The following is a 22037-nucleotide window of genomic DNA, read 5'->3' on the forward strand; positions in this document are numbered from 1 at the left end:
TACACCCTCACTAACTCAGAACAAACTATGCCCAAGTAAGACCAACTGCTCACCCAGAGTCTCACTTCTTACAGTTCTGTGACTAATAACAACAGCCATTCCTATGTTTAGAGTAGATAAAAATGTTAAGTTATGGCTCAGTGGGTGAAGGTGTTTGCTGCCAAGCTTAACAACTAATTTCCCAGACTCGCATAGTAGGAGAAAACTCATTCTCCTAAAGCTGTCCTCTGTCCTCCACGCATGTGTTGATGCATGATCTAAAAAGTCACCTTATCCAGAATGGAGTTGGCATTTGTTCTTAATTTCATTTTTTAGGTAATTCCACACATTTTCTAGGTAGTCTTAATTGTGGATTCTGTCACCACCACTTGCTTTTGTGACCTTAAATAAGATCCTGAACCTTTCCCCTGTGTTCTTTAGTTTCCCTCAGTGAGAAACAGGGACTAGGATTAATACACAGACAACAGGAACATAACATAAAGCAGCCCAGCCTCTCTTCAGGCTGTTGGTAAGTACTTCTCTCTCAGCTGGACTGACTAGCCGTGGTATATTAAAGGCACTACAAATGCACCATATCCGAAGAACTAACAGTTCAGCTTGGAATCTGTTTCCTCCCTCCCTCATTCCCTCCTGTGGTAGTCTGAGGAAGAATGGCCCCTATAGGCGCACATATTTGAATGTTTGGTTCCCAGATGGTAGATTATTTAGGAAGGATTAGGAGGTGTGGCCTTGTTGGAGGAGGCATGGCAACAGGGGACACTTTGGTGTTTCAAAAGACCAGGCCAGGCTGAGTCTGTGTCTGTGTCTGTGTCTGTGTCTGTGTCTGTGTCTGTGTCTCTCCCTCTCCCTCTCTCCCTCTCTCTGCCATGAGTTTCAGGCCATCTTGCAGATCTACTGCGAGGTCTCAAGCTACTGCTCCATAGGCATGCTTGCCTGCCTTCCACCATGCTTCTCACCATAATGGTCATGGACTAACCCTCCAAAACTTTTAAATGCTTTTATATGATACCTTGGTTATGGTGTTTCTTCACAGCTACTAGAATAATAACTAAAATACTTCCTAATCTCTGAAAGTTTTGTGAAATTCTTCTAATCAAGTGGTCAGCATAAGACCTCAGACATTTCCTGAACAGTCCTTTAACACTGCTTTAGCCGAGGACCTTCCCATGTTGCTTAGACTGATATACAACATTTATGTAAGTGCCATGCCTTAGACCTGTGCCCCTCTCCCTACACAAATTGCTACCTGTGTTACTTAGGGTTTTTAGTACTGTGATAAAGGTTTTATTTATTTGGCTTACACAGTCCATTGAGGGAAGCCAAGGTAGGAAGCTGGAAGCAGGAGCTGAAGCAAAGACCATGAAGGAGTACTGTTCACTGTCTCGCTCCCTGTGGTTTGCTCAGCCTGCTTTTTATACAGTCCAGGACCACCTGTCCAGGGGTGGTACCTCCCACAGTAGGTGAGCTCCCCTATATCAATCATTAGTCAATAAAATGCCCTACAAGCTTGCCTAGAGAGAAGTCTGATGGACATAATTCCTCAAGTTGAGATTCCCTCTTCCCAGATATGTCTTAGCTTTGTGACAAGGAGACAAAATACATACAAAAAGAAACTGAGCCCACCATTCTCTTCCATTTCCTACCTCTGTTGCTGACAGGTACCTAAGAAGAAAAGCTTATTTCTTGCACTGGGTACATGCTCTTCCCCACACTAACACTCCCCCACCCTCTGCTCCAGTCCCTGTAGCACAAGGTCCTGTCACAAAAGCATGCACATCAGGGATGATCTTTTCTCGACCCAGAATGTCTATAGTCAATTAGAAAGCCCTTTCTCAGCCTAAGAAATGTCTACTCCCACAAAGCCACTTCAAGTATCATCTCTTTCGAATTTCCAATATGCTTCCAAACAAAGTAATGTCCTCTGTCTGCTATTTCTACACAGCATTAGCATTCAGCATTTCTGAAAGCTGTGAATAACACGAAACAGGTTCTGACTTTGAAGCCTAGAGAAAACAATTAGATAAGAGATTCTAATTTCTTGTAAGGAACATGTTACTCTGGAGTGCTATGTAAAAACATGAGGGAACCACTCAGCTTTTAAAAAGAAGAAAATTTGTCGTAACCCCCCAAAAAAGCATACTACATGAACAAATCTTGAGGCTAAATGAAATAAGCCAGTCAGAGAAGACTAGCACTGTATAATTCTCCTTGTAAGTAGTATCTAAAGGAATCGAACACAGAAATAGAGGAGAGTGGTGTTTGCCAGAGGCTAATGAGTACAAAGTATTTGAACAGGTATGGAGCTTAAGATTTTTGTAACACAAAGAAGTTCTAGAGATCTGTTTTATAACCTTATGAACATACTTAGCGCTACTAAAACACACACTTTAACAAAAGGATTCCCTGCAATCACGGTTGAAGACAGCCTATTACATGAAATTATATATAAGGTAAACCCCAGTACAAAACTACTTCACTGCTATTGTATACTGTCCATGTGGTTAGATACTCGTCCTTATCAGCCCTGATCCACAGGCAATCTTTAACTCTGCTGCTCCCTGGCTCCTCCTTGAAAGCACTCCATTATTGGGTTCTACGACAGAGCCCTTGCCTAGTTCCTCATCAGCCAGTGTCTAGACTGAGCACCTTGGAATCCAGTTTTTAGAACACTTCTCTGGCTGGTTTTGTGTGTCATCTTGACACAGGCTAGAGGCATTACAGAGAGAGGAGTCTGTCTCAGTTGAGGAAATGCCTCCATGAGATCCAGCTGTAAAGTATTTTCTTAATTAGTAATCCATGGGAGAGAGTCCTGCCCATTGTGGGTGGTCCCATTCCAGGGCTGGTGGTCGGGTTCTGTAAGAAAGTAAGCTGAACAAACCAGTAAGCAGCATCCCTCCATGGCCTATGCATCAGCTTCTGCCTCCCAGTTCCTGCCCTGCTTGAATTCCTGTCCTGACTTTCTCCAGTGGTGTGCTATGATCTGGAAGTATATGCCAGATAAACCTTTTCCTCCCCAACTTGCTTTTTGGTCATGGCGTTTCACTGCAGCCTTAGAAACCCTGATTAAGACACCAACACTTAATGCCTGTGCTTGGAGTCCAACCTAATGCTGTCTCCCCATCCCGTTTGCACCATTACCTCTCAAACACCTTTTTACAAGGTGAACTACCCCCCACTCCCCCAAAACCTGCACACCAAAGAGTAAGACAAGGTCAGGTAGTGCTGAGCTTTGGAATACATCTCTGAGAAACCTTGGTGGTTTATTCTTAATTGTTGTTTACATCCTATCATCCCTGTGGAGTAATACTGCCCTGTTGAGAATGCACATCCCAGTGGCTATAAGTACCACTTCTGAGCAGAAGGCGTCCACTTTGGCTATGGTACAGCCCTTCTCTGGACTCCAATCTTCAATCTGATTCCCTTTCTGACTTCACTTGAATATCCAACAGGCATCTCCCAATCCTTCCCACTCAATTATGTTTCCTTGTTTAAAATCTTCAACTCCTTCATTTTTCTTCCCAAAGTTGAGGAGCTGACCTCCTCCCAATACTCCCCCCTTCATTAAACCCCAACAATATTCGCTTCTCTGCTGTACTGCAAACACTCCAGCCCTGTTCTTACCTGAAGTCTCTGCACAAGGTGTTCCTTCCACTGAAAGATCAAACAGCTGGACCCACTGCTTTTTAGATAAAGTTACACTGGAGCACAAACCTACTCATTTATCTGGTTACTTTCACAGGACAACAGTAGAGCCGGGTAGAAACACAGAGACTTTATGGATCACTAGCTTTAAGTGTTTACTAAGAGGTTCTACAGAGCACAATTCTCCTATTAACAGGCAGTGCCCTCAGCTTCTTCAGATCTTTGTTCAGACATGACCTCCTCTATGAAGCCTGCTCTGAACAATCTATTTTAAAAGCACACTGCCCTTGTCATGCCCACATCCTTAGTCTAGTTAGCTGTCTCCACTTTCTCCTGCAGTGCGTTTCATGCAACTTTCTATATTCTACTTATTTATCTTGTTTGTTTGAAACCTATTTTGTTTTACCTATTTATTTGCATCTTCCCTGGACTACATACAATATAAGGGTTTCACCAGGGAGAATGTCTTTTTGTTGCATTATCTAAGCTAGTCACAGAAACAAAGATGTTCCATAAATACTTGATGACTGAATGAGTGATTGTTAGGCACCTGATAAATACTTGCAAAAAATAAAGAGAAGGGGAGGGATCCTTAGTCTTAGGCACAGAGAACTCTGTGTACACAGGCAATTCAGAGTGACAGATTTCAATCCCATTTCCTATCTTCCTAGTATCAAGTTAGGAGCTGTTTGAAGCCATGTACTTGGGCATCTGGTGCCTCCTATCAGGCTGTGTCACACAACAGAAGGGGCTATGTACTGTCCATTCAGTTTCCAGTCTCTATACTCTGATACCCAGATCCTCACACAGCCTCTCCAGGACGCCCCAGAATGTCTACATAAACAGGTCTAGAACCCAAGGGCTTAGGTCACTCTGGCACTGCCTGTTCCCCCTTTACAGATGAAATTTTAATCAAAACCTATCTCAAAATAATTCTAATACCTACCTGAGCACAATAAAACATTTCTCCAAACTTCACTTACTAACTTGTAAGAGAAATATGTCATTTGCTGCTTTGCTTCTAACTACAAGTTTTTGTGAGCACTGAACTGCTCACAAAATTCACTGAATTGTTCCAGTATGAACAAGAATTCTCCAGTTCTCTGTGTGAGACAGAGAGAGAGAGAGGGAGAGAGAGAGAGAGAGAGAGAGAGAGACAGAGAGAGAGAGAGAGACAGAGAGAGAGAAGAAGAAGAAGAAGAAGAGGAGGAGGAGGAGGAGGAGGAGGAGGAGGAGGAGAGGAGAGGAGAGGAGAGGAGAGGAGAGGAGAGGAGAGGAGAGGAGAGGAGGAGAGGAGAGGAGAGGAGAGGAGAGGAGAGGAGAGGAGAGGAGAGGAGAGGAGAGGAGAGGAGAGGAGAGGAGAGGAGAGGAGAGGAGAGGAGAGGAGAGGAGAGGAGAGGAGGTGGGGAGGGATAAGAAGAGGGAAGGAGAAAATGCCCTGAAAACCCAAATTCCAAATGAACAAGAGTAAAGTGATATACCTTAAGAGGTTATCTACACAAATATTTCACTTATAGGAATATAAATCCATTAAAAGTTTCTTTATATTACTCCTTTTAGAAAGAGACTCAATGTTCATTCAAGCAATGCATTATAATTTGCCTTAATGTTAACAGCTGTCAGATGATAATTCATTTGTAAGAAAATGATCCAGAAGTGAGACCTGAGGACAATGGTGAGTACAATACAAAGGAGAAAGCAAGGCCCTATGGTTTCTGGTGTGGAGAGAACACAGGCCTGCAAGTCCAGAAGTGTAGTGTTACCCCAGTCAGAGAAGCTTCTCTTCACAGTGGGTGACAGCCACTGCAGACTCATACCTGGGCAAGTGCTGAGAAAAAGTGAATGGTGAGAAGAAAATTTCGGAAAGTGGGTGGAAAGAATGCAGGCCCAGAGGATGGACAGAGGGCTGTAAAAGGCTGTCTTCTGGACACAGCATTGCTGCTGCATTCATGAATACTACCCACTGACAATCCATCCAAGATGGGGCCCATCAACATTCCAGCACACATGGGGGAGGGGCTCATGAGTATTGCCTCTCCCTGAGGAGCTACTAGTAACTGCTGGTTGCTAGGGGAGAGGGGTTCATTCCACACACCCCAGTGGTATAACCGCAGTTAAGATGCCCTTGATCCAGTAAATGTTCACCTGTGCTGCATGCAATCCTATCGTATCAATGGGTCTCAAACACCAACAACAAAAGCAGCCAAACCCACAAAGAAACAAAAGACATGAAAATGAGAAGGGGGCTTGTTGGGAGAGAGGGACTCCATAGGAATAAGAGAGGTAAGAGGGAGATAGGCGTGTGTGAAAAAGACCCAAAGACATTATATACATGTATGAAATGGACAAAAAATAAAACATTAAAGACACAAACCAACAAACATAGGGTAAAGTCTCACTCTTGATAGAGATTCCTAACCCTGGCTCAAATGATATTTTAGGCTGGATATTTATTTGTTGGAAAAACTGTAAACGAAGGATGACTAAAGCTGTGAGTTCTGATAGTCAAGGAGACTCTTAGAGATTGCCAAAACCAAAAGTACTGGCACATAGTACTGTGCTGAGTGTATGTGGTCCTGGGCTAGCCCAGATACCAGGCAAGCACTCTACCAACTGAATCACATCCTCTGCCCTCCTGGTTTAATTGTACAGTAGAATGTTTTTTCTTTCTTCACTAGTAATTATAATCTCTGCAAGTAATCTCCTTACTAAAGTCTCAACTCCTTCTAAAAATGAAGATTGTTTTTAAAGCATCTATTGTGTGTGTTCTTTCCTCTGTACAATGCTGTTCTATGAGCTAAAGAAAAACATAAAGCAAGGAAGTGGTACAGAACACCTAAGATCAAATTTAATGTATTAAGTCCAAAACTGGTTCATTATTAAAACACTGGCAAGAGTTCAAAACATTCGTTTCCACAAACTGTAATGGAAAGAAAACACCCTAACAGGAATCTGCTCAAAGACTCCCAAAATTTAGGTGACAGAGCTGATCCTGTGCTTCGAGCTCCATACCCAAATACCGCTGGGAGTGAGCCGGCACAGCTGTGAGCACAGGTAACACCACCAAAATTTAGATGACCTTTAGCAACCGTTTAAAGTTTTCAGCAATCTGCTTGGTCTACATAGAGAGTTCCAGGACAGACAGATCTACACAGCTAGACCTTGTCTCAAAAAATAGATTTTTAAGCAACATAACTTTAGGGGATTATGTGATACACATGAAGGGAACAAATATTTCAAAATAGTGATGGCAATAAATAAAACCAAACAACAACAGCAAAATCCAGAGCAGTTTCTTTCATTCAACTTAGTAACTCCAATATTAAATGCTACCTTAGATCTTAGGAAAAATACAGAAGACCAACCCAGTCCTCAAAGCACTCCCAATTTAGTATGAGTGAAAAATAATAGTATCAATATAATGGGGAAACTGTCACAACATGTAAGAGTTTCTATTCTAATCCAAGAAGAGACTTCTAGCGAGGGGCAGGGAGAAGGAAGAAGGCCGTGTAATGCAAGGCTGTACGATGAAGCCTTAACCTACAACTATTAATACGGTGATCAGCAGCACACTGGGTATGTTAGCCTTTGAGGTCTCAGGGGCTCTTCGGAGCTGAAAGAAGAATGTTCCTAAGCTACCACCAACCACAAGTCTGTGCTAGGTCTACTCTGTGGAGAATGGACAAGTGCAGGGTCAAACCAACAACACTGGCAATGTCATGGATTAACTCTTAAGGTCAGTCAATCAACCCACTGAGAGCAGAAAAAGGCGGCAGCAAGGGAAGTCAGACAGGAGAAAAGCCTTTTGCACAGACAAGGAATCATAATGCGATGTCATGTTGTAAAGCTGACTTTCCTCTAAGAGTCCTCTAAGAGTTCACTAATTTGCAGTTTTATTTCTGCAGTTATTAACATACTGAATCTAGGTCAAATGTTTTAAACATGCTAATACTGTTCCAAGTTATCTTTCAAAACGCTTCATTTAAAATCTACAAATGTACACAATCTCCCAGATGATATTGTTGATACGCTCTATGTTTAATATATAGACAACAAAAGTGCAGTTTAAAACAACTGAAGAAGACAAATCTGAGGAGTTGTAAGCCAGGCTATGCACTGGTCCAGGACTGTGCAGCTGATTTCCAAGTACTCAGTACCCATGCTGACTGCATGCACTCAGGCAGGGCCCAGGAGTGCTCTCGTGATAGGCTGACACAGCACCTTGGAAGCGACAGCACCTGCTTAGCCACCTCCTCCTCCCCAGCACCCTTCACGAACTCACGAGGAATTACAGATGGAAAGAAGGAAGCAAGGGAAGGGGGTAGCTCCATAGTAACTTTAACTTTCTAACCCAAACAATATTTAACAAAGGGAATCAAGTTGACTAAACACTGAAACTTTGTGAGGAAGGGTACATTTAAGATGACCTATAGTCAAATACTTAAAGTTACAAAGAAATATACAGCTGTGCAGTCAGCTCTAATACTCAAGAGGCTACAGCAGGAGAATTGCTGCAAACTGAAGGCCAGCCTGGCCTTCAGAGGCCTTCTCTCAAACATACAAAGTTGAGTGTGATGGTGCAGATTTTAATCCCAATACTTGGGAGGCTGAGGCAGGAGGATTATTGTACACTTGAGGCCAGCCTAAGCCACAGAGCAAGGCCTTGCCTAAAAAATAAAAAAATTTTTAAAAAAATTTTAAAAAAGAAGACATTTTTAAAAGTAAACAATATCCACCCAAAGAGGCAGAAGGAAAAAAAAATTTTTCTTGATTGTGATAATGAGCCAAAAGTCACTGTCCTCTAAGTGACAAGATTTGACATACCAAGATCTGTATGGTTCCTTCCAGCCCTGAGACAAATCTTCTATTTTAATCCCTAAAGTTATAACATGAAACTTTATTTGCTGGAATAAGGGAAGGAACAGAAGAAAATAGTCAGCTCTGTGGAGTTGTTTTCTGTTTTGTAAGAAATATCTTGTTATGTAGCCTTGATACTTCTTTCCAGATTATAATCACTATGCACTGGGGGAATGAGAAGTAACCTTGCATCATTTCTGACCTTTGACCCTTAGTGAATGCTTAGAATTCCTTTACTACAGACCTGTTCTAGATGTTAACCAAATAAAGCTCAGTGACGACTGCTTGCCATCCACTACCTATGCTTGTGGGCCTCTCTGCATACATATTGTAAACTACTGTTTTTATGGTACAAAAAACATTTGGCCTGCATCATTTCAATAGGAACCGAGTGCTAGCTACTCACCAAATATATAACATTCTGTCAAAAACAAATAACACTTGTTTATGTGTATAAGACTGAAGCAACAATGATCTGTTTCTACTATAATTCACCAAAACATCTCAAAATGAGGCATGAACCATAAGAAGTAAATCACACAAAATGAAAATAACATTGTCAAATTATTACTTTGGTTAGCATTTCAACATAAAACATACCACAAAAATCAGAACAGGCATACTAAGCCAGAGCCTAACTTTAAGTGGCCTCTGCAAAGGCTTTCATTCACAGGGCTGCTGCTATGCCTCTCCAGCAAGTCTTCCAAACACTACCAACGTCCATCCAGCTCTAAATAACATCTTTGTATTATCAAGGGCTTTTGAGATCGAAGATTAGTTCCTATCCAGATGTGGTGGCTGATACCTCTAATACCCAGCACCTGGGAAGGTAGGTAGGTGGATGACCACAATATGAGAACCCGTCTTTAAGAAAAACAAAACAAACAAACAAAAAACAATTAGACAATGGTCATGCACTCTGGGAGACAGGCAGGTGATCTCTGAGTTCAAGATCAGCATGGTCTACACAGTGAGTTCCAGGACAGTCAGGGCTACATAAACCCTGTCTATATAAAAAATAAATTGCTTTATTTTTTTTTTAGATTTATGATTTTATAAAAAAATAAACATATGGCACTATTCTTAAGACAGTAGTTAAGAAAATATCAATCCATGAATATTAAACTCAACAAATAAGTAAATAAAATTCTGTACATGGCAATAAAAAACTTTCCCTTAAAATATCTGATTCCTGGCAATGGATACCACTGTAGGTAAATTATAATCACAAAAAATTCTAAGGCACTATCCAAGGGTTTTTTTTTTTTTTTTTTTTTTTTTTGATAAATCTCTATTTCTTCATACTTAACTCACAATTTTAAAGTCTTCAGCTTCTAAAACTCAAATATAGCTTATTACACTTTGAATATAAAAAAAATCTACTAGGCTCAAGGCTGTAATAAAGAAGTGTGGTGGTTAATTCTATGGTCAACTTAATTGGATTAAGAAATGTCTAGGGCACAAGGGAGGCATAGCTTTGTGTTTGTAGTGCTAGAGAGACTGAACTGAAGAGAGTCTGGCCTGGATATGGGCAACAGCATTCCTGGCTGGGGGCTGCAGCTGAAAACAAAAATAGGAGAAAAGCAGCTCTGTCTTCTCTGCTTCCTGATTTGCTCAGATAAAAAGCTGTGGGTACCCCTGCCCCGCCCTCATCCCTGCTGCCATGCCTTCCTTACAAGACAGACTATATCCTTTCCAATCCTGAGACAAAATAAATCCTTCCTCCTTTAAGCTGCCTTTGTCAGGTCTCCATCACAGCAATGAAGGAGATGGACTATGTCTAATTTCTTCATCCTTATATGTGTTCTCAATACCTACCTTAATACCTAGCATACACAGTAAGTTCTTGACAAAATATGGCCAATCTGAATGGCTAGTCTTAGTGAACGGGCATTAACTATTTTGCTGTTCTAATATTTCAGTATATATGTGTTGTTTATCAACTGGATGTGACCTAAACCACTATTTAATATACATCTACAGTTTTTATTCAGAGAACTCTTTTCATTTAATAAAAATAACAGTAATAGCTGTTCTGTTCTTTTAGGAATGTACAGTCATTGTATGTAAAGGATTGAAAGAATCAGGTGACTGGAATCCTAAAAACTGCAGACAGACTGGACCCTACCAATGGCCTAACAATTCTAACACTGCTAGGGGACACAGGAACACAGAAAGGCTGCTGACTGTGCTGTCAGTGTCTACCTGTGCTCCTCTGTAATCTGTCCTTTGCCTGAAAACAAACCTCTTAAGATAGCTGTTTCAAAATACAGTCCCAGCCCTTTCAAAAGCTGCCTGGTAGATCAGACCGCGCTCAAGCAGAACCCACAGCAGTAATCAGGAGAACACAATGCTCAGATATTGGGGAAGGACACGTGAGGGCAAGCACAGAAAAGCGGTGGGCAGAGCAGGAAGACAAACTGAAAATGCTGCCCACACTCAGGCTCAGCAGGCTAAATCCCTTGGAATCACAGTTTTCTTATGGGTAGGAATAACAACAAAGCAAGTACTGGAAACCAAATGTTTCTAGTTTTTGTAAAATAGTTCCTGTGACAGCTTATTTTCATTGTCAACTTGACTAGATCTGTAATCAACCAAAAGGTAAGTTGCTTGGCATGCCTGTGAGGGGTTATTAACTAACTAAAGGGGGATGACAGCCCCCAAACATGGCAGCGGAGATAAGAGCACAAGAAGGAAAGTGCTTTGTGCATGCTCGTGACTCCTTGTGAGTCCATCAGCACTCCTTCCTGGTTACAGAGCCAGCTTCCTGGGTCTCCCCAAACAGAATGAAGACCAATAGCACTCCAGGACTCCACTAGCCTTCAATGCCAGATTGAGACTGAGTCTATTCTAGCATTGCAGCCTCTCAGCCTCTCCAGTGAGACAGCCACTGCTGTACTACACAGACGATACTGTCTGTGTAAGCCAATCTAATAGAGCCACACTCATGCACACACACACAGACACATACATATCACTTAGATTATATATCATACACATGTATGTATGTATGTATGTTAGATAAAAACCAAGTAAATCTTTTTATACTTAATTTTCCTCAGAAGTCATTTGAGTAATTTTACAGTCTATTTAAAAACTGTTAAGTGCTTTAGACTTTATAACTACTTGTATTTTAATGGGCAGACAGTAAAGTTTATTTGTCTGTGTTTTAATGTTTATTTACATTTAATAAAAATTATAGGCTGAGGAGTTAACAGACAACAGTCCAGGTTACCTTACATGGATAGTTGGTTTTCAAAACGTCAGAAGTCCATAGAATTGTCGTTACAAATATTTCTATATTAATGTTCATTTTGATTAGAGACCTGTCTGCTCCTGACAGCTTCCTGTCGTGGATTCTAAGAAGAAACTGAGCATCCTTGGAGTTACTCCAGTTGTGCGGTGACAGCCACTAGGCAAGAATTGCCTCTTCCCATCTACAGACAAATTACTGTCCAGAAAAGGACACACTTGCAGAATAGTCGACTGATTATATCTGCCTAGACAGAGTAATCAGCCCTTAATAATCTGCATCACGAAGGTCTGTCAGATGATCCTGGGCCAGAAGGCTGAAGATTTGATGCTCCAACGTTCGGTAGTATAGGGGTTTTCCAGGTGTTCAGTGGTCTCTATAAATTGGCTAAGTTTTAGAAGCTATGCTTAGTGCTTCCCATAATTTCTGTTAACTCAGTCATTCTGGATTTCTGATGGGGTTGAAGACCTATAGTCTCATAGCCAATCCTGGCTATTTACTTTGAGAGAAAAGATCTGAGTGGATGGTTTTCAGCTGACATTCATTTTAAAGCCAAGAAAAAAGCCAGGGTCAAAACTAAGTGTTTTAGTTAGGAGAGATGACAGAGGTTCTGGTTAGTCAACAAAATGATTGACTGGGTATTAGAACTATCTTGTACCTCACTGGTACAATTAGGAATAATTATGCTCTAATTGCATTTTGAGAAAAGTTTTATTCTAACAGGAAGGGTGAAGCTAGGTGATGAGAGAGAGAAAGAGAGAGAGGGGGGGGGACATGGAGGCAGATGTTCACGTGTCTCCACCAGTCAAAGATAGTTTATATATCTAGGTTGGGTATTGGATTACACTTCTGATTGAGCATTACCAAACTTATAAAGCCTTTGATTAACATTTTTAAAAAATGTATAAAAGCAAAAAGGAAAAGGGGGCATGGGATAGGGGTTTTCTAGGGAGGGGAAATGGGGAAAGGGGATGGCATCTGAAATGTAAATAAAATATATAAAAAAATTATAGGCTATTAAAGGTTCATCAAAGAAAACTTTAATTCAAAAAAATCAGCCTAATTGTCCGAAAATAACAATATATATTTCAGTATTAGCTTATTTTAAATATTGCATATATATATTTATATGTTCGGTGGTTTGAATAGGTATGGCCCCATAGACTCATGTATTTGAATGCCTGGCCCACAGGGATTGGTATTATTAGGAGATATGGTCTTGCTAAGTAGGTGTAGACTTCTTAGGGGAAGTGTGTCACTGTGGAGGTGGGCTTTGAGGTGCTACAGGGCAGTGTGACAGTCTCCTTCTGCTGCCTAGGTATTAAGATTTAGAACTCTTGGCTCATCTACCACCATGTCTGCCTACAAGCTTCCAGATATGATGATAATAGACTAAACCTCTGAGACTATAAGCTAGCACCAATTAAGTGTTTTCCTTTGTACGAGTTGCCTTGGTCATGGTATCTCTTCACACAATAAAACCTTAAGACAATAAATAAACATGACTGGTTCTACAGCTTCCAATGGATCAATAAACGAAAGAAAATTAAAACTGGGCATGGTGGTACACACCTATAACCTCAGCACTTGGGAGGTAAAAGCATGGCCATCAAGAATTCAAGGCTAGCCTGACTTACAGAGCAAGTGTGAGACCTGCCTGAGTACCTCAGCTACATGGGAACCTTTCTCCAAATGGAGTGGGGAAAGGAAGAGGAGAAGGTGAGAAAAAAAGCCATAAATTGTCCAAGTTGCATGCATGGGTGTGTGCATGTGTGTGTGTGTGTGCGTGCGTGCGTGCGTGCGTGTGTGTGCGCGAGCGCGCGCGCACACTGTGAGTGAGAGAGGCTGACATCAGGTGACTTTCTCAGTCACTCTCTTCCCTCCATCATATGTTATGAGACAGAGCCTCTCACTAACCCTGGAGCTCACCTACTCAGCCAGTGAGCTTCAGGGATCTGTCTGCCTATTTCTGCTTTCCATACTGACTTTACATGATGAGCTAGCTAATTTAATGTCAACTTCAAACAATCGAGAATTATATGATAGGAGAAAACCTCAAATGAGAAAATACCTCCATAAGATCTGGCTGTAAAGAATTTTTTTAAATTAGTAATTGATGTGGAAGAGTACAACCCATTGTGGGTGGTGACATCCCTGGACGGGTGGTCCTGAGTTCTTTAAGAAAGCAGGTTGAGCAAGTCATGGGGAACAAGCCAGACTTCCAGGTTCCTGTCCTGCTGGAGTTCCTGCCCGCACTGCTTTTGGTGGTGATGAATGCTGTATGGAACTGTAAGTAAAATTAACCCTTTCCTCCCCAAGTTGCTTTTGGTCCAAACAGTAAGAGAAACCCTAACTAAGACATATGGGTTCTAGGAATGCAAGCTCAGGTCTTCATGATTTCATGGTTATTAGTTACTCTTGATAAAAACACTATGACCAAGACAACTTATAGAACAGTTTATTTGGTTGGGCTCACTGTTCCAGAGAGGTAAGAGTCTGTTGTGGCGTGGAGGCATGGCAGCAAGCAGCAGGAATGGCGGCTGGAGCAGGATGCTGAAAGCTCACAATTTTTACCTTAATGGCAAAGCAGGCTGTGTTGATTTGAACTAAGATTTATTTTTATTTTATGCAAATGTGTGTTTTGTCTGCATGATTGTGTTTAAACCACATGCATCCCTGGTGACCACAGAGACAGGAAGAGGGTGTTAGATGCCCTGGAAGTAGAGTTAAGTACAGCTGTTTTTAAGTCACCATGTGAGTGCTGAGGACTGCTCTAAACCCCTAAGCCATCTCTCCAGGCCCACAACCCAAAACTCAGTTAAAATAGATTACACATTTCCAGTTCTTTTCAACAAAGCACACTGGAATGTCCTTTGGCTTGTGACATCATTATAAATGAAAACATTCTCTTAGGATTATGACACACACAAAGGTGTTTCAAATTAGCCTGTAAAAAACGTAACTAGCCTGCTTTTAAGGTTTCCTTTCTCCTATAACTAAGGCACTACAGATACTTCTTACTACAGTCCAAGGTACATACTTCTTTCACTTCATGTGAAAACTATGTTTAAATATAGGGACAAGAACAAGAGGAGGTAATAAAATACCTCTGTCGTGAAGGCAGGTGGGAAACAAGCTGGATGGCAGCTTTGCCTATCCTCTCAGCACTCCAGAAGAGGAGGCGGCACAGAGGGTTGGAGGCCAGCCTGAGCTACATGAAACCCTGTCTCAAAAGTCAAAACCAAAAAGCCATTCATATAAATACCTCCAATAAAAAGAAAGAGGAACTATTTCTATGAGCAGTAGGGGGTGAGGTACAGCAAGAAGAAAAGAGGGGGACTTCGGAGGGCAGTGGGGGAGCAAATAAGCACAAAGTATAAGTGTGTCTGTGTGTGAAAACATCATGAAGGAATCAAAAAACATGAGTAAATCTATGTGCTTTAGTACAGTAAATTTCTTTGGTATTCCAAATACGAAAAATTTCCTAGAAAACTTATCTCTGGCTTTGAAAGATTCTATTAAACCTTTTTTTGACACTTTCTTATTAAAAATGAAAGTTTTCAGTGCTGAAAAGGAAGCTTGGCAGTTAAAAGCATGCACTGCTCTTACAGAGAAACTGGAACTCCACTGTCACAGGCTCTAACATGCTGCTGCAGTGTTAGAGCCTAGCACTGGAGAGGCAGAGGCAAGAGGATTTCTATGAGTTTGAGGCCAGCTTGGTTTACGCAGTGAACTGCAGGCCAATCAGAGCTACATAAAGAGACCCTGCCTTTACACAAAAACAGAAAAACAGAAACAAACAAACAAACCCTGATATCTTCTCTCTTCAAATTATCAAAACAGTATACAATACAAAGTATTACAATAGTTATTTTTCTAATATTGAAACTAATTTCAAATCCTAACCTAATAACCTATATGATTCTGTGATTCTGTCACAGTCTACCATGATAAAGAGACTAAAAGCACAAGACACCCAGAAGGAAGTTCCTTATACCAATTACAAATATTCTAAAGGCAAGTGAGGGCCAGCAAGCCAGTTCAGCAGGTAAAAACCAGAACGATAAAGCAGAAGCCTCATGAGCTGGGTTCAATTGCCAGAACCCACATAAAAAGCTGGTGCTCCTGCAGTCCCAGGTTTGCTTTCCACATGGTGGTTCACAATCATCTGTAACTCCAATTCCAAGGGATGTGGTGCCTTTTTTTGGCCTCTGTGGACACCAGGTACACATGCCATGCCTATATGTACAGGTAAGTCAACATTTTTTTCATGTGTAATTCATACATGAAATAAAAACGAATAAAAAATTTTCAAGCTGGGTGTGGTAGTGTACATTTGTGATCTCTGAATTTTACAGGAGGATGGAAGGCAGAGACAGGCCAATCTCTCGGAGGCTCATGGGCTAGCTAGCCTGAGGTACTCAGTTCAGCAACAGAATCAAGAGACTACCTCAACAAGGTGTGGGCAAAAAACACAATCTCAGACACACACAAACGCAGACAGACAGACACAGACACATGCGTGCACGCATCCGCGCGCGTGACACACACACACCTCCTAATAAATAAACAAATAATTGAAAAAATCTTGATAGAAAATGAGAGCAAAAAGTGAGAGTCCAGCCCCTCCATGCATGCACTCAAACACTCCTCCAGGAACTCCACAGTGACCACAGAGACGCTCACTTCAGAACCCAGGCTCTCCTGCGCCATCTCTCAGATTCTTTATGTTTATTTCATCTACTTTCAACTGATCTGAGAAGTTTTTTCCTCAAACCTTTACATGATTTTTAGAAAATGTATCAAATCATAGTAAAGCAAACTACAGATCATATATTCAAATCACTGTTAACTGAAGATAGACTCATTTGATATTGATACTAAGACATATGTTTTAGGAAAAAAAGGAAATGATTTTACTATAAGCCTCACTTACAGCTGGGAAAGGGAAAAAAGCGGAACAAATGAAAAGAACTACCTATCAATGTGACCTTAATTCCCACGTGTTTTACATGTACTAGATGGCAGGACCAACTTAGCCTGAAAAATAAAACCAAGCAAAGCAAGGAATTCTTGCAAATACTTCTGACATAATACTACCAAAGGAATGTGACATTCAATAAAAACAAAACATGAAATTTACACTTGTCTAATCAGAATATGAAATCATATTTCAGAGAATATTAATGAATAGAACTAGACAGCTAAGAAAAGTTAAGTATTTAGTCACTGTAAAACCCCTTTCAAAACCCTTTATTTTAGCACTCACTAAAGGCAAAATTTAAAAGGGAAAGGTATACTTTATAATTGTTAAAATCTCTAAGCTGCCAAGGATACCTGGTCAGAGTTCTACTGACTCTCTGGGCAAGGCTACAAGGACTAACTCTCTGTGGGTTACGGTGGCCACAGTAAAGGCTTCCCACAGTGGGGATTTTAAAGCTCAGGAGAAGTTATTTCGAGCCCTTGTGAGATAGCACACTCTTTAATAATAGAACAGACTACCTATTTGCCATGGAATAGTTCTGGAGTAATGCCATTCATTCCAAATCAAAACCAGAATGATTCTTAAGAGTCCCTTCCAGACCCAAAAACCAAGAACCACATCTACACCCACATCCAACAATACCAGCGAGAATAAAACAACTTCCTTTGCAAGGCAAAACCTTTACTTAATTGAAGACCATTACGAAGGTTTTCTATAGTCTGTGTATTTTATGGGCTATCTGGGTCTCTCTAAATGCAATCCTTTTGCTCTTACTGAAATGCAACTTTAACTTTTCAAATTTTTTAATTTTTAAAGCAAGTTCTAATTACAGAAGGGCCCCAAATCACCAAACTGATTCTAGGCTACATGACCTTGGAAAGTCACTGCATATAAAACAAGAGCCTGAAGATCATTAGAATGTAAACTGTCCTGTTGGCCACTCTACCCCCTGCCAATGGGATAGGGAGGGCGTGAAATATTTATGATTGACAGAATCATTGCTGTCCCAAAATACATATATACAAATAAATATAACCATTTTTAAACCATTGTTTCTGCCACAATTTTTTTTATCGATGTGCTAAACGATATAACCCAGGGCTCCAGGCACACTAAACATATTCTACCACTAAACTGGCATCCCCTGCCTCAAAAACTCATTTTTCGTCTCAAAAAAAAAAAAAAAAAAAAAATCTAAAGGACCCTGAAAATAAGATATCCTATGCAGAAAGCAGACATGCATGTATTTTAAGATCCAGTAGTCCGCTTTTAGAATTAGGGGTAAATCAGACCTAGCTGGCACTTGTCACTGTGTTCTCTAGTTGTCTTCCTTGGACTCATTACCACACTGTTTCTTTTTCTTATGAAAGGGAAGCATCTGGTTCTACTAGCTGCCTCTGTAGAGGTAACTTCCCTTTGGGGCCTGAAAGGCCACTTCTATAAAACAAGGGAACTCAATTAAGTATTAATTCTAAAGTCTATGTTTAAAAACAAAAGATTCTGCTTTCATTCTACCCACTAATGTAGCCCTGATACAGAGCTCAACCTCCTAGACTCAGAGAGCAGCCTCATGAGTCACCTTTTTCCAAACGCTTTACCTTCCCTTGCCATCTACACTGGACCAAACGAATGCAATCCTAAAACTATTACATGGACAAAGCCAAAAGCACCCTGGCTTTTGATGCCAACGCCAGAGACCTGATTGGAATGTAGGTTCTACTAACTGCATACCTAAAACGGTGATGCAATAACTATTTTACTGAGGATTAGTAAAATGTACTAATAGCTAACTCACAGCCTGACAGGCCTTTCAGAAGCCCCAGTTTCATGGAGGCCATCCGTGATGATTTTTAAAACTGTTAAAAGATTCTTACCACACTCCTGGTGTGTATCAGAAGGTGGCCTGTACCCTGTACCCTGCCAGCACAGAGTAACGAAGACAGCCCTAATCAGCCCTCTTGAAGTCTATTCAGTAACAGTACAGCCTCCCATAGCCCCAAGCCACATGTCAGGGGAAATGAGGGCTAGGCTTTCTTTTAAAAGATAGAATCTATGGATTTTCTTGAAAGCAAACTTCTCAGTCTGCTGTTCAAAGAAGCCACTTCAGATTGCTCCAACTTAAATGTAAGGAAAGTAAACTAATGTTGAGGTGCCACAGCATTTTAACTTACTTTGAGTTTCAGTCATAGGAGATTAAAAGCAGGAACAGAAAATAAAATCTCTCACATACTAAAAACACGCTGAGCTCTGTAGACGCGTATAAACATGTTCAGAAGAAGTGATAGTTTTCTTCTAGATTTCTAAATAGACCAAAACTTACTAGAACAGGGAGGAGTGATGGGAGCTGGTATCTTAAGATGTCACACTTTAAGAATCGTCACTTTAAGATCAGGTGGTGGTGGGACAGACCTTTAACCACAGCACTAGGAACACAGAAGCTGGCAAACCTCTGAGTTCGAGGTCAGCCTGGTCTTTCAGGACAATCAGGATTACATAGAGAATCCCTGTCTCAAAAAACTCAAACAAAACACAACATTTTTAAAACTCCCCAAAGGAGGAACAAGAGCCTTTACTTTCCCTACAGTGAAGGACACAGCTGAGCTACTGGTTAACAGAGGGCTTCTAGCTAGAGTATGTAGGCAAACACCAGACTGAGAAACTGCTGCAAACACGGTTACAGCACAGAACACTGCTCAGGGTGAAAAAAATCAGGTGTTTCGGCTTAGAAATTGCCCAAATTAATTTCCCTAAAAACAAGCCTACTTACTAATTTGAGATCTGTGCTGTTCTGTAGCCGGACTAAGCCAAGCTGCTATCTTGGAGCCTAAAATACACTATCCGAAGAAAAGTACAAAAATTTCTGCCACGGGCTGCCATTTTCCTGCAAATTAATCACAAGCACTATGGCTTCTGGGTGATTCTTCCTTGTTTTGGCAAGCTTGTCGGCCTCTCCCATGTTCTTTGCTCACAGTGTAAACCAAACACTAAAAGGCATAGTTTCACTACTTAAGATCTGTGGTATGACCGCCCGCACTAGACTCCTTCTCTAGACTCCAGCCCCATTTACTTCTCTCTAGTCTATGCCCCCGCCTCCATATTAGCGTCTCTAAGGCTACACCCCTTTCTTCCATCTAATTTCTCCTCTTCAGTGACCATACTCCCCCTATCCAGGCCATGTCCCAGCTTCGACCTCCCATTCCTGATCTCATCGCTGTCTGGTCTTCCTTTGCTCCTAGTCCTGCCCATTCCACTACTTGTCCTAATACCTGACCTTAGTCAAGCCCATCCTTCCAACCCAGACATTAAAACAGCCAAACCTGCTCCTGTACCTTGTATTCATTCCTACCATTCCTGGTCCTGTCTAGGCCCTTCCTCATTTTAGACCCTGTCCTCTTTCTAAACGGTTGGCTTAAAAACCTAAACCCTACTCCTAACCCCACTAGTCCTCCTGTGTGACCCGGCAAAGGCCTCTACTCTGGCAGGCCTATAGCAAGCACTATTTCCGACTCTGAACTGGTACCTATCCCAATCTCTCACTGAAATCTAGTGTCACAAATGCTCTGGCCCACTGGGACCTCAGTTTTGACACCTGATATTCATGTCCTTCCCGTTTCCCAAGCCTCGCGAATTTGGAAATGTGGAAACCCACCCCCATCCCTCCAGGGATTTCTGCCCAGTGCATAGACTCAGCAGGTAGCCTATGAGACCCCTCCATAGCCCAGCACTGTATACCTAACTCCATGCAGGAACATTCCTCCCCCAAGGACCTTCTCCCCATATGGCCCCAGTCTAGTGACCCCGATCTCTGACCAGAGCCGGTGTTCTATTATCTCTGTGCCCCGAGTTTCATTACAGCCCCCGCCCAAGAGTCCCGCTGCGAGCCGGGCAGGCTACGCTCCCTGTCCACGGGACTCCAGCGCGGCGGCCTCTCAGGCGAGGTCAGGGCAACCCCACTCACCTCCGCGTCCACCACCTCGTGGTAGGCGGGTGGGGGATCGAAGCCGCCACCACCTCCGGTGCTCCCGCAGCGGGAAGGCCCGCTGCCCTCCCCGCCGCCGTCGCCCCGTGGGCCGCCGCCCGGTCCCGGACTGGGGCCGCCGCTATCCATAGGCTCGTAGCCGCCGTAGTCGAGGCCGGGCCGCTCGTTGGTGAGCAGTGCCACGGCCTCGTTGATGTCGTTCTTGGCCAGGCGCAGGGCCTTGCGGATGGTGGCCGGGTCCGAGAAGCCCATGCACAGCAGCGTGGTCATGTGCTGCTCCTCCTCCGATTCCATGGCTCGGGCCTCGAAGCCGCGCTGGCCAGCGTGCGGCAAAGCTGCGGCTCCCGGGCCTGGCGGGCCGTGCCGCGTTGCCTTGGCGCCGGCCCCGTGCCCGGGAGAGCCCCTGCGCTCCTGCCCGGTGCGCTCCGCGGCCGCCGGGCCAGGGTTAGGTGCGCGCGTGGGCGCTGCGAGCCGAGCTGGGGTGGCGGGGCGCTCAGGAGCAGCCGGCCGGCCCAGCCCTGCGCGCCGCCATGTTGGCCTGCTCCTCCTCTTCGCGGGGCCGCGCCTCCGGTCCCGGAAGCAGCCAAAGCGGCGCTCGGGCGGCCGGCTCCCGGCTCGGGCTGCGCGGAACCGTGTGTGTGTAAGTGTGTGTGTGATTCTCCGAGGCCAGGGCCAGGGAGGGGCGTGCGCCGAGCGTGTCTGAGGTGAGAGGCCGTGGCGCATAGAGCGAGCACGAGAGTCCTCCTCCCGCGCCTCCCGCCCACCCCTTCCCCGGCAACAGGTTCCCCCCTGGGGCGGGAGGGGGCCCGCGCGGAGCGGCTTGCTGGCGGCGGCGCTGAGGTCCCCGGCTGCCCTGGCCTCGGTGGCCTCACGCCACTCGTGTCCCATCGCAGGTGACTCCACCCGCCGCCCCCGGAACCCTGCTTGGTTCTCTTGAAGTGTCCTGCGGTCAGAGGAAAGTGACCCCACGCGCCGCCGAAGCCCTCCTCGCCGCCCACAGACACGGGATCAGCACGAGCATCCACGCACACCCCTGGCCTCGACCCTCCAGCCTTCTCTGGAGACCCCCTAGACCTTGAACTCCCACTCCTGACTGAGCCTTCCAACGTCCCTGACCACCTGTCCCACCAAACCTGATAAATTTTACCATACTTCTCAGCCGAAATCCATGGAAATTTAAAATACAATTCCCGCCCCCCCCAACCCAATCCCAGTGCTCTGTATGAAAACATCAGAACATGCGAAGTGTATTGCTGTCCTTCAGACACAGGCACATGGAAACATTCTGCGTGTCTACTCCCAGCCTGATTCTGACAACCAAA

The 22037-nt window shown here is 43.2% G+C and overlaps 1 protein-coding gene across 1 annotated transcript in view; it reads right to left on the reverse strand.

Annotated features, from left to right (window-relative positions):
* Positions 1-21406, reverse strand: part of Usp24 (ubiquitin specific peptidase 24) — a 129329-nt gene extending 107923 nt beyond the window's left edge. The window contains exon 1 of the mRNA XM_034502115.2: positions 20695-21406. Within this exon, the coding sequence (XP_034358006.1) occupies positions 20695-21009 (315 nt within the window). The 5' untranslated portion in view covers positions 21010-21406. The remainder of the gene's footprint in view (positions 1-20694) is intronic.
* Between the last annotated feature and the right edge of the window lie 631 nt (positions 21407-22037).

This window comes from Arvicanthis niloticus, chromosome 5 (genome assembly GCF_011762505.2).
Source record: "Arvicanthis niloticus isolate mArvNil1 chromosome 5, mArvNil1.pat.X, whole genome shotgun sequence".
In the NCBI taxonomy this organism is placed as follows: Eukaryota; Metazoa; Chordata; class Mammalia; order Rodentia; family Muridae; genus Arvicanthis; species Arvicanthis niloticus.